The sequence below is a fragment of the Ambystoma mexicanum genome, chromosome 10, assembly GCF_040938575.1.
Source record: "Ambystoma mexicanum isolate Mex_15411 chromosome 10, UKY_AmexF1_1, whole genome shotgun sequence".
In the NCBI taxonomy this organism is placed as follows: domain Eukaryota; kingdom Metazoa; phylum Chordata; class Amphibia; order Caudata; family Ambystomatidae; genus Ambystoma; species Ambystoma mexicanum.
In genome coordinates, this window is record NC_090932.1 from 25,638,445 (window position 1) to 25,653,537 (window position 15,093).

At 54.4% G+C, this 15,093-nt stretch overlaps 1 protein-coding gene across 1 annotated transcript; it reads right to left on the bottom strand.

The window, feature by feature from the left end:
• Nucleotides 1-306: 306 nt before the first annotated feature.
• Nucleotides 307-13,440, bottom strand: LOC138492789 (probable antibacterial peptide polyprotein). The gene is made up of 3 exons (XM_069620148.1): nt 12,547-13,440; nt 4,179-4,850; nt 307-945 (listed from the first exon to the last, which is right to left on the bottom strand). Exons 1-3 carry the CDS (start codon nt 13,438-13,440, stop codon nt 307-309), a joined length of 2,205 nt encoding a protein of 734 aa, XP_069476249.1.
• Between the last annotated feature and the right edge of the window lie 1,653 nt (nt 13,441-15,093).

Below are 15,093 nucleotides of genomic sequence, written 5' to 3' on the forward strand. Positions count from 1 at the left end.
GACCTTAGGTCTCTGATACCATGCTTCACCATTGGTGCCCTTAAGTCCCTGATATCATGCTTCACCAGTGGTGGCCTTGGGTCCCTGAGATCATGCTTCACCAGTGGTGGCCTTGGGTCCCTAATATCATGCTTCATCAGTGGTGGCCTTGGGTCCCTGAGATCATGCTTCACCAGTGGTGGCCTTGGGTCCCTGATATTAGGCTTCACCAGTGGTGGCCTTGGGTCCCTGAGATCATGCTTCACCAGTGGTGGCCTTGGGTCCCTGATATCAGGCTTCACCAGTGGTGGCCTTGGGACCCTGAGATCATGCTTCAATTGGGTCCCTGATATCATGCTTCACCAGTGGTGGCCTTAAGTCCCTGATATCATGCTGCACCAGTGGTGCCCTTGGCTCCCTGAGATCATGCTTCACCAGTGGTGGCCTTGGGTCCCTGATATGCTTCACCATTGGTGGCCTTAGGTCCCTGATATCATGCTTCACCAGTGGTGACCTTGGGGCCCTGATATTACGCTTCACCAGTAGTGGCCTTGGGTCCCTGCGATCATGCTTTGCCAGTGGTGGCCTTGGGTCCCTGATATCATGCTTCACCAGTGGTGGCCTTGGGTCCCTGATATCATGCTTCACCAGTGGTGGCCTTGGGTCTCTGAGATCATGCTTCACCAGTGGTGACCTTGGGGCCCTGATATTATGCTTCACCAGTGGTGGCCTTGGGACCCTGATATCATGCTTCACCAGTGGTGGCCTTGGGGCCCTGAGATCATGCTTCACCTGTATTGCCCTTAGGGCCATGATATCATACTTCACCAGTGGTGGCCTTAGGTCCCTGATATCATACTTCACCAGTGGTGGCCTTCGGTCCCTGAGATTATACTTCACCAGTTGTGGCCTTGGGTCCCTGAGATCATGCTTCACCAGTGGTGGCCTTGGATCCCTGATATTATGCTTCACCAGTGGTGGCCTGGGGTCCCTGAGATCATGCTTCACCAGTGGTGGCCTTGGGTCCCTGAGATTATGCTTCACCAGTGGTGGCCTTGGGTCCCTGATATCATGCTTCACCAGTGGTGGCCTTGGGTCCCTGATATCATGCTTCACCAGTGGTGGCCTTGGGTCCCTGATATTATGCTTCACCAGTGGTGGCCTTGGGTCCCTGAGATCATGCTTCACCAGTGGTGGCCTTGGGTCCCTGATATCATGCTTCACCAGTGGTGGCCTTGGGTCTCTGAGATCATGCTTCACCAGTGGTGACCTTGGGGCCCTGATATTATGCTTCACCAGTGGTGACCTTGGGGCCCTGATATTACGCTTCACCAGTAGTGGCCTTGGGTCCCTGAGATCATGCTTTGCCAGTGGTGGCCTTGGGTCCCTGATATCATGCTTCACCAGTGGTGGCCTTGGGTCCCTGATATCATGCTTCACCAGTGGTGGCCTTGGGTCTCTGAGATCATGCTTCACCAGTGGTGACCTTGGGGCCCTGATATTATGCTTCACCAGTGGTGACCTTGGGGCCCTGATATTACGCTTCACCAGTAGTGGCCTTGGCTCCCTGAGATCATGCTTCACCAGTGGTGGCCTTGGGTCCCTGATATGCTTCACCATTGGTGGCCTTAGGTCCCTGATATTATGCTTCACCAGTGGTGGCCTTGGGTCCCTGAGATAATGCTTCACCAGTGGTGGCCTTAGTTCGCTGAGATCATGCTTCATTAGTGGTGGCCTTGTGTCACTGATATCATGCTTCACCAGTGGTGGCCTTAGGTCCCTGAGATCATGCTTCACCAGTGGTGCCCTTGGGTCCCTGAGATCATGCTTAACCAGCCCTGGCCTTGGATCCCTGAGATCATGCTTCACCTGTCATGCCCTTAGGTCCCAGATATATTGATTCACCAGTGGTGGCCTTCGGACCCAGAGATCATAATTCACCTGTGTTTGCCTTGGGTCCCTGAGATCATGCTTCACCTGCCATGCCCTTAGGTCCCTGAGATCATGCTTCACCAGTGGTGGCCTTGGGCCCCTGAGATCATGCTTCACCAGCCCTGGCCTTCGGTCCCTGAGATTATACTTCACCAGTGGTTGCCTTGGGTCCCTGAGATCATGCTTCACTCGCCGTGCCCTTGGGTCCCTGAGATCATTCTTTACCAGTGGTGGCCTTGGGTCCCTGAGATCATGCTTCACCTGTCGTGCCCTTAGGTCCCTGATATCTTGCTTCACCAGTGGTGGCCTTAGGTCCCTGATATCATGCGTCACCAGTGGTGGCCTTCGGTCCCTGAGATCATGCTTCATTGGTGGCCTTGGGTCCCTGATATGCTTCACCAGTGGTAGCCTTGGGTCCCTGATATGCTTCACCAGTGGTTGCCTTGGGTCCCTGAGATCATGCTTCACCTGTGGTGGCCTTCGGTCCCTGATATCATACTTCACCAGTGGTGGCCTTGGGTCCCTGAGATCATGCTTCACCAGTGGTGGTCTTGGGTCCCTGATATTATGCTTCACCAGTGGTGGCCTTGAGTCCCTGAGATCATGCTTCACCAGTGGTGGCCTTGGGTCCCTGAGATCATGCTTCACCAGTGGTCCCTTGGGTCCCTGAGATCATGCTTCACCAGTGGTGGCCTTGGGTCCCTGATATTATGCTTCACCAGTGGTGGCCTTGGGTCCCTGAGATCATGCTTCACCAGTGGTGGCCTTGGGTCTCTGAGATCATGCTTCACCAGTGGTGACCTTGGGGCCCTGATATTATGCTTCACCAGTGGTGACCTTGGGGCCCTGATATTACGCTTCACCAGTAGTGGCCTTGGGTCCCTGAGATCATGCTTTGCCAGTGGTGGCCTTGGGTCCCTGATATCATGCTTCACCAGTGGTGGCCTTGGGTCCCTGATATCATGCTTCACCAGTGGTGGCCTTGGGTCTATGAGATCATGCTTCACCAGTGGTGACCTTGGGGCCCTGATATTATGCTTCACCAGTGGTGGCCTTGGGACCCTGATATCATGCTTCACCAGTGGTTGCTTTGGGGCCCTGAGATCATGCATCACCTGCCGTGCCCTTAGGGCCCTGATATCATACTTCACCAGTGGTGGCCTTAGGTCCCTGATATCATGCTTCACCAGTGGTGGCCTTCGGTCCCTGAGATTATACTTCACCAGTTGTGGCCTTGGGTCCCTGAGATCATGCTTCACCAGTTGTGGCCTTGGATCCCTGATATTATGCTTCACCAGTGGTGGCCTGGGGTCCCTGAGATCATGCTTCACCAGTGGTGGCCTTGGGTCCCTGAGATTATGCTTCACCAGTGGTGGCCTTGGGTCCCTGATATCATGCTTCACCAGTGGTGGCCTTGGGTCCCTGATATCATGCTTCACCAGTGGTGGCCTTGGGTCCCTGAGATCATGCTTCACCAGTGGTGGCCTTGGGTCCCTGATATCATGCTTCACCAGTGGTGGCCTTGGGTCTCTGAGATCATGCTTCACCAGTGGTGACCTTGGGGCCCTGATATTATGCTTCACCAGTGGTGACCTTGGGGCCCTGATATTACGCTTCACCAGTAGTGGCCTTGGGTCCCTGCGATCATGCTTTGCCAGTGGTGGCCTTGGGTCCCTGATATCATGCTTCACCAGTGGTGGCCTTGGGTCCCTGATATCATGCTTCACCAGTGGTGGCCTTGGGTCTCTGAGATCATGCTTCACCAGTGGTGACCTTGGGGCCCTGATATTATGCTTCACCAGTGGTGGCCTTGGGACCCTGATATCATGCTTCACCAGTGGTGGCCTTGGGGCCCTGAGATCATGCTTCACCTGCCGTGCCCTTAGGGCCCTGATATCATACTTCACCAGTGGTGGCCTTAGGTCCCTGATATCATACTTCACCAGTGGTGGCCTGGGGTCCCTGAGATCATGCTTCACCAGTGGTGGCCTTGGGTCCCTGAGATTATGCTTCACCAGTGGTGGCCTTGGGTCCCTGATATCATGCTTCACCAGTGGTGGCCTTGGGTCCCTGATATCATGCTTCACCAGTGGTGGCCTTGGGTCCCTGATATTATGCTTCACCAGTGGTGGCCTTGGGTCCCTGAGATCATGCTTCACCAGTGGTGGCCTTGGGTCCCTGATATCATGCTTCACCAGTGGTGGCCTTGGGTCCCTGATATCATGGTTCACCAGTGGTACCCTTGGGTCTCTGAGATCATGCTTTACCAGTGGTGGCCTTGGTTCCCTCATATCATGCTTCACCAGTGGTGCCCTTAGATCCCTGATATCATGCTTCACAAGTGTTGCCCTTGGGTCCCTGATATCATGATTCACCAGTGGTGGCATTGGGTCCCTGAGATCATGCTTCACCAGTGGTGGCCTTAGGTCCCTGATATCATGCTTCACCAGTGTTGCCTTTGGGTCCCTAAGATCATGCTTCACCAGTGGTGGCCTTGGGTCCCTGAGATCATGCTTCAACAGTGGTGGCCTTGGGTCTCTGGGATCATCCTTCACCAGTGGTGGCCTTGGGTCCCTGAGATCATGCTTCACCAGTGGTGCCCTTGAGTCCCAAGGATCATTCTTCACCAATGGTAGCCTTAGGTCCCTGATATTATGCGTCACCAGGCATGCCCTTGGGTCCCTGAAATCATGCTTCACCTGCCGTGCCCTTAGGTCCCTGATATCATGCTTCACCAGTGGCGGCCTTCGGTCCCTGAGATCATGCTTCACCATTGGTGGCCTTGGGTCCCTGATATGCTTCACCAGTGGTGGCCTTGGGTCCCTGATATGCTTCACTAGTGGTTGCCTTGGGTCCCTGAGATCATGCTTCACCTGCCGTGCCCTTAGGTCCCTGATATCATACTTCACCAGTGGTGGCCTTGGGTCCCTGATATCATGCTTCACCAGTGGTGGACTTGGGGCCCTGAGATCATGCTTCAACTGACGTGCCCTTAGGTCCCTGATATCATGCCTAACCAGTGATGGCCTTAGGCCCCTGATATCATACTTCACCAGTGGTGGCCTTCGGTCCCTGAGATTATACTTCACCAGTGGTGGCCTTGGGTCCCTGAGATCATGCTTCACCAGTGGTGGCCTTGGGTCCCTGATATTATGCTTCACCAGTGGTGGCCTTGGGTCCCTGATATCATGCTTCACCAGTGGTGGCCTTGGGTCCCTGAGATCATGCTTCACCAGTGGTGGCCTTGGGTCCCTGATATCATGCTTCACCAGTGGTGGCCTTGGGTCCCTGATATTATGCTTCACCAGTGGTGGCCTTGGGTCCCTGAGATCATGCTTCACCAGTGGTGGCATTGGGTCCCTGATATCATGCTTCACCAGTGGTGCCTTTGGGTCCCTGAAATCATGCTTCACCATTGGTGGCCTTGGGTCCCTGATATCATGGTTCACCAGTGGTACCTTTGGGTCCCTGAAATCATGCTTCACCATTGGTGGCCTTGGGTCCCTGATATCATGGTTCACCAGTGGTACCCTTGGGTCTCTGAGATCATGCTTTACCAGTGGTGGCCTTGGGTCCCTCATATCATGCTTCACCAGTGGTGCCCTTAGATCCCTGATATCATGCTTCACAAGTGTTGCCCTTGGGTCCCTGATATCATGATTCACCAGTGGTGGCATTGGGTCCCTGAGATCATGCTTCATCAGTGGTGGCCTTAGGTCCCTGATATCATGCTTCACCAGTGTTGCCTTTGGGTCCCTGAGATCATGCTTCACCAGTGGTGGCCTTAGGTCCCTGATATCATGCTTCACCAGTGTTGCCCTTGGGTCCCTGAGATCATGCTTCACCAGTGGTGGCCTTGGGTCCCTGAGATCATGCTTCAACAGTGGTGGCCTTGGGTCTCTGGGATCATCCTTCACCAGTGGTGGCCTTGGGTCCCTGAGATCATGCTTCACCAGTGGTGCCCTTGAGTCCCAAGGATCATTCTTCACCAGTGGTGGCCTTAGGTCCCTGATATTATGCGTCACCAGGCATGCCCTTGGGTCCCTGAGATCATGCTTCACCTGCCGTGCCCTTAGGTCCCTGATATCATGCTTCACCAGTGGCGGCCTTCGGTCCCGGAGATCATGCTTCACCATTGGTGGCCTTGGGTCCCTGATATGCTTCACCAGTGGTGGCCTTGGGTCCCTGATATGCTTCACTAGTGTTTGCCTTGGGTCCCTGAGATCATGCTTCACCTGCCGTGCCCTTAGGTCCCTGATATCATACTTCACCAGTGGTGGCCTTGGGTCCCTGATATCATGCTTCACCTGACGTGCCCTTAGGTCCCTGATATCATACTTCACCAGTGGTGGCCTTAGGTCCCTGATATCATACTTCACCAGTGGTGGCCTTGGGTCCCTGAGATCATGCTTCACCAGTGGTGGCCTTGGGTCCCTGATATCATTCTTCACCAGTGGTGGCCTTGGGTCCCTGAGATCATGCTTCACCTGACGTGCCCTTAGGTCCCTGATATCATGCCTCACCAGTGGTGGCCTTAGGCCCCTGATATCAAACTTCACCAGTGGTGGCCTTCGGTCCCTGAGATTATATTTCACCAGTGGTGGCCTTGGGTCCCTGAGATCATGCTTCAACAGTGGTGGCCTTGGATCCCTGATATTATGCTTCACCAGTGCTGGCCTTGGGTCCCTGAGATAATGCTTCACCAGTAGTGGCCTTGGGTCCCTGATATTATGCTTCACCAGTGGTGGCCTTGGGTCCCTGATATCATGCTTCACCAGTGGTGGCCTTGGTTCCCTGAGATCATGCTTCACCAGTGGTGACCTTGGGCCCCTGATATTATGCTTCACCAGTGGTGGCCTTGGGTCCCTGAGATAATGCTTCACCAGTGGTGGCCTTAGGTCCCTGATACCATGCTTCAGCAGTGGTGGCTTGGGTCCCTGAGATCATGCTTCACCAGTGGTGGCCTTAGGTCCCTGATATCATGCTTCAGCAGTGGTGACCTTGTGTCCTTCAGATCATGCTTCACCAGTGGTGGCCTCAGGTCCCTGATACCATGTTTTACCAGTGGTGCCATTGATTACCTAATATCATGCTTCACCAGTGGTGACCTTAGGTCTCTGATACCATGCTTCACCATTGGTGCCCTTAAGTCCCTGATATCATGCTTCACCAGTGGTGGCCTTGGGTCCCTGAGATCATGCTTCACCAGTGGTGGCCTTGGGTCCCTAATATCATGCTTCATCAGTGGTGGCCTTGGGTCCCTGAGATCATGCTTCACCAGTGGTGGCCTTGGGTCCCTGATATTAGGCTTCACCAGTGGTGGCCTTGGGTCCCTGAGATCATGCTTCACCAGTGGTGGCCTTGGGTCCCTGATATCAGGCTTCACCAGTGGTGGCCTTGGGACCCTGAGATCATGCTTCAATTGGGTCCCTGATATCATGCTTCACCAGTGGTGGCCTTAAGTCCCTGATATCATGCTGCACCAGTGGTGCCCTTGGCTCCCTGAGATCATGCTTCACCAGTGGTGGCCTTGGGTCCCTGATATGCTTCACCATTGGTGGCCTTAGGTCCCTGATATCATGCTTCACCAGTGGTGGCCTTGGGTCCCTGAGATAATGCTTCACCAGTGGTGGCCTTAGTTCGCTGAGATCATGCTTCATTAGTGGTGGCCTTGTGTCACTGATATTATGCTTCACCAGTGGTGGCCTTAGGTCCCTGAGATCATGCTTCACCAGTGGTGCCCTTGGGACCCTGAGATCATGCTTAACCAGCCCTGGCCTTGGATCCCTGAGATCATGCTTCACCTGTCATGCCCTTAGGTCCTCGATATATTGATTCACCAGTGGTGGCCTTCGGACCCAGAGATCATAATTCACCTGTGTTTGCCTTGGGTCCCTGAGATCATACTTCACCTGCCATGCCCTTAGGTCCCTGAGATCATGCTTCACCAGTGGTGGCCTTGGGCCCCTGAGATCATGCTTCACCAGCCCTGGCCTTCGGTCCCTGAGATTATACTTCACCAGTGGTTGCCTTGGGTCCCTGAGATCATGCTTCACTCGCCGTGCCCTTGGGTCCCTGAGATCATTCTTCACCAGTGGTGGCCTTGGGTCCCTGAGATCATGCTTCACCTGTCGTGCCCTTAGGTCCCTGATATCTTGCTTCACCAGTGGTGGCCTTAGGTCCCTGATATCATGCGTCACCAGTGGTGGCCTTCGGTCCCTGAGATCATGCTTCATTGGTGGCCTTGGGTCCCTGATATGCTTCACCAGTGGTAGCCTTGGGTCCCTGATATGCTTCACCAGTGGTTGCCTTGGGTCCCTGAGATCATGCTTCACCTGTGGTGGCCTTCGGTCCCTGATATCATACTTCACCAGTGGTGGCCTTGGGTCCCTGAGATCATGCGTCACCAGTGGAGGTCTTGGGTCCCTGATATTATGCTTCACCAGTGGTGGCCTTGAGTCCCTGAGATCATGCTTCACCAGTGGTGGCCTTGGGTCCCTGAGATCATGCTTCACCAGTGGTCCCTTGGGTCCCTGAGATCATGCTTCACCAGTGGTCGCCTTGGGTCCCTGATATTATGCTTCACCAGTGGTGGCCTTGGGTCCCTGAGATCATGCTTCACCAGTGGTGGCCTTGGGTCCCTGATATCATGCTTCACCAGTGGTGGCCTTGGGTCTCTGAGATCATGCTTCACCAGTGTTGACCTTGGGGCCCTGATATTATGCTTCACCAGTGGTGACCTTGGTGCCCTGATATTACGCTTCACCAGTAGTGGCCTTGGGTCCCTGCGATCATGCTTTGCCAGTGGTGGCCTTGGGTCCCTGATATCATGCTTCACCAGTGGTGGCCTTGGGTCCCTGATATCATGCTTCACCAGTGGTGGCCTTGGGTCTCTGAGATCATGCTTCACCAGTGGTGACCTTGGGGCCCTGATATTATGCTTCACCAGTGGTGGCCTTGGGACCCTGATATCATGCTTCACCAGTGGTGGCCTTGGGGCCCTGAGATCATGCTTCACCTACCGTGCCCTTAGGGCCCTGATATCATACTTCACCAGTGGTGGCCTTAGGTCCCTGATATCATACTTCACCAGTGGTGGCCTTCGGTCCCTGAGATTATACTTCACCAGTTGTGGCCTTGGGTCCCTGAGATCATGCTTCACCAGTGGTGGCCTTGGATCCCTGATATTATGCTTCACCAGTGGTGGCCTGGGGTCCCTGAGATCATGCTTCACCAGTGGTGGCCTTGGGTCCCTGAGATTATGCTTCACCAGTGGTGGCCTTGGGTCCCTGATATCATGCTTCACCAGTGGTGGCCTTGGGTCCCTGATATCATGCTTCACCAGTGGTGGCCTTGGGTCTCTGAGATCATGCTTCACCAGTGGTGACCTTGGGGCCCTGATATTATGCTTCACCAGTGGTGACCTTGCGGCCCTGATATTACACTTCACCAGTAGTGGCCTTGGGTCCCTGAGATCATGCTTTGCCAGTGGTGTCCTTGGGTCCCTGATATCATGCTTCACCAGTGGTGGCCTTGGGTCCCTGATATCATGCTTCACCAGTGGTGGCCTTGGGTCTCTGAGATCATGCTTCACCAGTGGTGACCTTGGGGCCCTGATATTATGCTTCACCAGTGGTGACCTTGGGGCCCTGATATTACGCTTCACCAGTAGTGGCCTTGGCTCCCTGAGATCATGCTTCACCAGTGGTGGCCTTGGGTCCCTGATATGCTTCACCATTGGTGGCCTTAGGTCCCTGATATCATGCTTCACCAGTGGTGGCCTTGGGTCCCTGAGATAATGCTTCACCAGTGGTGGCCTTAGTTCGCTGAGATCATGCTTCATTAGTGGTGGCCTTGTGTCACTGATATCATGCTTCACCAGTGGTGGCCTTAGGTCCCTGAGATCATGCTTCACCAGTGGTGCCCTTGGGTCCCTGAGATCATGCTTAACCAGCCCTGGCCTTGGATCCCTGAGATCATGCTTCACCTGTCATGCCCTTAGATCCCAGATATATTGATTCACCAGTGGTGGCCTTCGGACCCAGAGATCATAATTCACCTGTGTTTGCCTTGGGTCCCTGAGATCATGCTTCACCTGCCATGCCCTTAGGTCCCTGAGATCATGCTTCACCAGTGGTGGCCTTGGGCCCCTGAGATCATGCTTCACCAGCCCTGGCCTTCGGTCCCTGAGATTATACTTCACCAGTGGTTGCCTTGGGTCCCTGAGATCATGCTTCACTCGCCGTGCCCTTGGGTCCCTGAGATCATTCTTCACCAGTGGTGGCCTTGGGTCCCTGAGATCATGCTTCACCTGTCGTGCCCTTAGGTCCCTGATATCTTGCTTCACCAGTGGTGGCCTTAGGTCCCTGATATCATGCGTCACCAGTGGTGGCCTTCGGTCCCTGAGATCATGCTTCATTGGTGGCCTTGGGTCCCTGATATGCTTCACCAGTGGTAGCCTTGGGTCCCTGATATGCTTCACCAGTGGTTGCCTTGGGTCCCTGAGATCATGCTTCACCTGTGGTGGCCTTCGGTCCCTGATATCATACTTCACCAGTGGTGGCCTTGGGTCCCTGAGATCATGCTTCACCAGTGGTGGTCTTGGGTCCCTGATATTATGCTTCACCAGTGGTGGCCTTGAGTCCCTGAGATCATGCTTCACCAGTGGTGGCCTTGGGTCCCTGAGATCATGCTTCACCAGTGGTCCCTTGGGTCCCTGAGATCATGCTTCACCAGTGGTGGCCTTGGGTCCCTGAAATTATGCTTCACCAGTGGTGGCCTTGGGTCCCTGAGATCATGCTTCACCAGTGGTGGCCTTGGGTCTCTGAGATCATGCTTCACCAGTGGTGACCTTGGGGCCCTGATATTATGCTTCACCAGTGGTGACCTTGGGTCCCTGATATCATGCTTCACCAGTGGTGGCCTTGGGTCTATGAGATCATGCTTCACCAGTGGTGACCTTGGGGCCCTGATATTATGCTTCACCAGTGGTGGCCTTGGGACCCTGATATCATGCTTCACCAGTGGTGGCTTTGGGGCCCTGAGATCATGCTTCACCTGCCGTGCCCTTAGGGCCCTGATATGATACTTCACCAGTGGTGGCCTTAGGTCCCTGATATCATGCTTCACCAGTGGTGGCCTTCGGTCCCTGAGATTATACTTCACCAGTTGTGGCCTTGGGTCCCTGAGATCATGCTTCACCAGTTGTGGCCTTGGATCCCTGATATTATGCTTCACCAGTGGTGGCCTGGGGTCCCTGAGATCATGCTTCACCAGTGGTGGCCTTGGGTCCCTGAGATTATGCTTCACCAGTGGTGGCCTTGGGTCCCTGATATCATGCTTCACCAGTGGTGGCCTTGGGTCCCTGATATCATGCTTCACCAGTGGTGGCCTTGGGTTCCTGGTATTATGCTTCACCAGTGGTGGCCTTGGGTCCCTGAGATCATGCTTCACCAGTGGTGGCCTTGGGTCCCTGGTATCATGCTTCACCAGTGGTGGCCTTGGGTCCCTGATATCATGGTTCACCAGTGGTACCCTTGGGTCTCTGAGATCATGCTTTACCAGTGGTGGCCTTGGTTCCCTCATATCATGCTTCACCAGTGGTGCCCTTAGATCCCTGATATTACGCTTCACAAGTGTTGCCCTTGGGTCCCTGATATCATGCTTCACAAGTGTTGCCCTTGGGTCCCTGATATCATGCTTCACCAGTGGTGGCCTTAGGTCCCTGATATCATGCTTCACCAGTGTTGCCTTTGGGTCCCTGAGATCATGCTTCACCAGTGGTGGCCTTGGGTCCCTGAGATCATGCTTCAACAGTGGTGGCCTTGGGTCTCTGGGATCATCCTTCACCAGTGGTGGCCTTGGGTCCCTGAGATCATGCTTCACCAGTGGTGCCCTTGAGTCCCAAGGATCATTCTTCACCAGTGGGAGCCTTAGGTCCCTGATATTATGCGTCACCAGGCATGCCCTTGGGTCCCTGAAATCATGCTTCACCTGCCGTGCCCTTAGGTCCCTGATATCATGCTTCACCAGTGGCGGCCTTCGGTCCCTGAGATCATGCTTCACCATTGGTGGCCTTGGGTCCCTGATATGCTTCACCAGTGGTGGCCTTGGGTCCCTGATATGCTTCACTAGTGGTTGCCTTGGGTCCCTGAGATCATGCTTCACCTGCCGTGCCCTTAGGTCCCTGATATCATACTTCACCAGTGGTGGCCTTGGGTCCCTGATATCATGCTTCACCAGTGGTGGACTTGGGGCCCTGAGATCATGCTTCACCTGACGTGCCCTTAGGTCCCTGATATCATGCCTCACCAGTGGTGGCCTTAGGCCCCTGATATCATACTTCACCAGTGGTGGCCTTCGGTCCCTGAGATTATACTTCACCAGTGGTGGCCTTGGGTCCCTGAGATCATGCTTCACCAGTGGTGGCCTTGGGTCCCTGATATTATGCTTCACCAGTGGTGGCCTTGGGTCCCTGATATCATGCTTCACCAGTGGTGGCCTTGGGTCCCTGAGATCATGCTTCACCAGTGGTGGACTTGGGTCCCTGATATCATGCTTCACCAGTGGTGGCCTTGGGTCCCTGATATTATGCTTCACCAGTGGTGGCCTTGGGTCCCTGAGATCATGCTTCACCAGTGGTGGCATTGGGTCCCTGATATCATGCTTCACCAGTGGTGCCTTTGGGTCCCTGAAATCATGCTTCACCATTAATGGCCTTGGGTCCCTGATATCATGGTTCACCAGTGGTACCCTTGGGTCTCTGAGATCATGCTTTACCAGTGGTGGCCTTGGGTCCCTCATATCATGCTTCACCAGTGGTGCCCTTAGATCCCTGATATCATGCTTCACAAGTGTTGCCCTTGGGTCCCTGATATCATGATTCACCAGTGGTGGCATTGGGTCCCTGAGATCATGCTTCATCAGTGGTGGCCTTAGGTCCCTGATATCATGCTTCACCAGTGTTGCCTTTGGGTCCCTGAGATCATGCTTCACCAGTGGTGACCTTAGGTCCCTGATATCATGCTTCACCAGTGTTGCCCTCGGGTCCCTGAGATCATGCTTCACCAGTGGTGGCCTTGGGTCCCTGAGATCATGCTTCAACAGTGGTGGCCTTGGGTCTCTGGGATCATCCTTCACCAGTGGTGGCCTTGGGTCCCTGAGATCATGCTTCACCAGTGGTGCCCTTGAGTCCCAAGGATCATTCTTCACCAGTGGTGGCCTTAGGTCCCTGATATTATGCGTCACCAGGCATGCCCTTGGGTCCCTGAGATCATGCTTCACCTGCCGTGCCCTTAGGTCCCTGATATCATGCTTCACCAGTGGCGGCCTTCGGTCCCGGAGATCATGCTTCACCATTGGTGGCCTTGGGTCCCTGATATGCTTCACCAGTGGTGGCCTTGGGTCCCTGATATGCTTCACTAGTGGTTGCCTTGGGTCCCTGAGATCATGCTTCACCTGCCGTGCCCTTAGGTCCCTGATATCATACTTCACCAGTGGTGGCCTTGGGTCCCTGATATCATACTTCATCTGACGTGCCCTTAGGTCCCTGATATCATACTTCACCAGTGGTGGCCTTAGGTCCCTGATATCATGCTTCACCAGTGGTGGCCTTGGGTCCCTGTGATCATGCTTCACCAGTGGTGGCCTTGGGTCCCTGATATCATGCTTCACCAGTGGTGGCCTTGGGTCCCTGAGATCATGCTTCACCTGACGTGCCCTTAGGTCCCTGATATCATGCCTCACCAGTGGTGGCCTTAGGCCCCTGATATCAAACTTCACCAGTGGTGGCCTTCGGTCCCTGAGATTATACTTCACCAGTGGTGGCCTTGGGTCCCTGAGATCATGCTTCAACAGTGGTGGCCTTGGATCCCTGATATTATGCTTCACCAGTGCTGGCCTTGGGTCCCTGAGATAATGCTTCACCAGTAGTGGCCTTGGGTCCCTGATATTATGCTTCACCAGTGGTGGCCTTGGGTCCCTGATATCATGCTTCACCAGTGGTGGCCTTGGTTCCCTGAGATCATGCTTCACCAGTGGTGACCTTGGGCCCCTGATATTATGTTTCACCAGTGGTGGCCTTGGGTCCCTGAGATAATGCTTCACCAGTGGTGGCCTTAGGTCCCTGATACCATGCTTCAGCAGTGGTGGCTTGGGTCCCTGAGATCATGCTTCACCAGTGGTGGCCTTAGGTCCCTGATATCATGCTTCAGCAGTGATGACCTTGTGTCCTTCAGATCATGCTTCACCAGTGGTGGCCTCAGGTCCCTGATACCATGTTTTACCAGTGGTGCCATTGACTACCTAATATCATGCTTCACCAGTGGTGACCTTAGGTCTCTGATACCATGCTTCACCATTGGTGCCCTTAAGTCCCTGATATCATGCTTCACCAGTGGTGGCCTTGGGTCCCTGAGATCATGCTTCACCAGTGGTGGCCTTGGGTCCCTAATATCATGCTTCATCAGTGGTGGCCTTGGGTCCCTGAGATCATGCTTCACCAGTGGTGGCCTTGGGTCCCTGATATTAGGCTTCACCAGTGGTGGCCTTGGGTCCCTGAGATCATGCTTCACCAGTGGTGGCCTTGGGTCCCTGATATCAGGCTTCACCAGTGGTGGCCTTGGGACCCTGAGATCATGCTTCAATTGGGTCCCTGATATCATGCTTCACCAGTGGTGGCCTTAAGTCCCTGATATCATGCTGCACCAGTGGTGCCCTTGGCTCCCTGAGATCATGCTTCACCAGTGGTGGCCTTGGGTCCCTGATATGCTTCACCATTGGTGGCCTTAGGTCCCTGATATCATGCTTCACCAGTGGTGGCCTTGGGTCCCTGAGATAATGCTTCACCAGTGGTGGCCTTAGTTCGCTGAGATCATGCTTCATTAGTGGTGGCCTTGTGTCACTGATATTATGCTTCACCAGTGGTGGCCTTAGGTCCCTGAGATCATGCTTCACCAGTGGTGCCCTTGGGACCCTGAGATCATGCTTAACCAGCCCTGGCCTTGGATCCCTGAGATCATGCTTCACCTGTCATGCCCTTAGGTCCTCGATATATTGATTCACCAGTGGTGGCCTTCGGACCCAGAGATCATAATTCACCTGTGTTTGCCTTGGGTCCCTGAGATCATACTTCACCTGCCATGCCCTTAGGTCCCTGAGATCATGCTTCACCAGTGGTGGCCT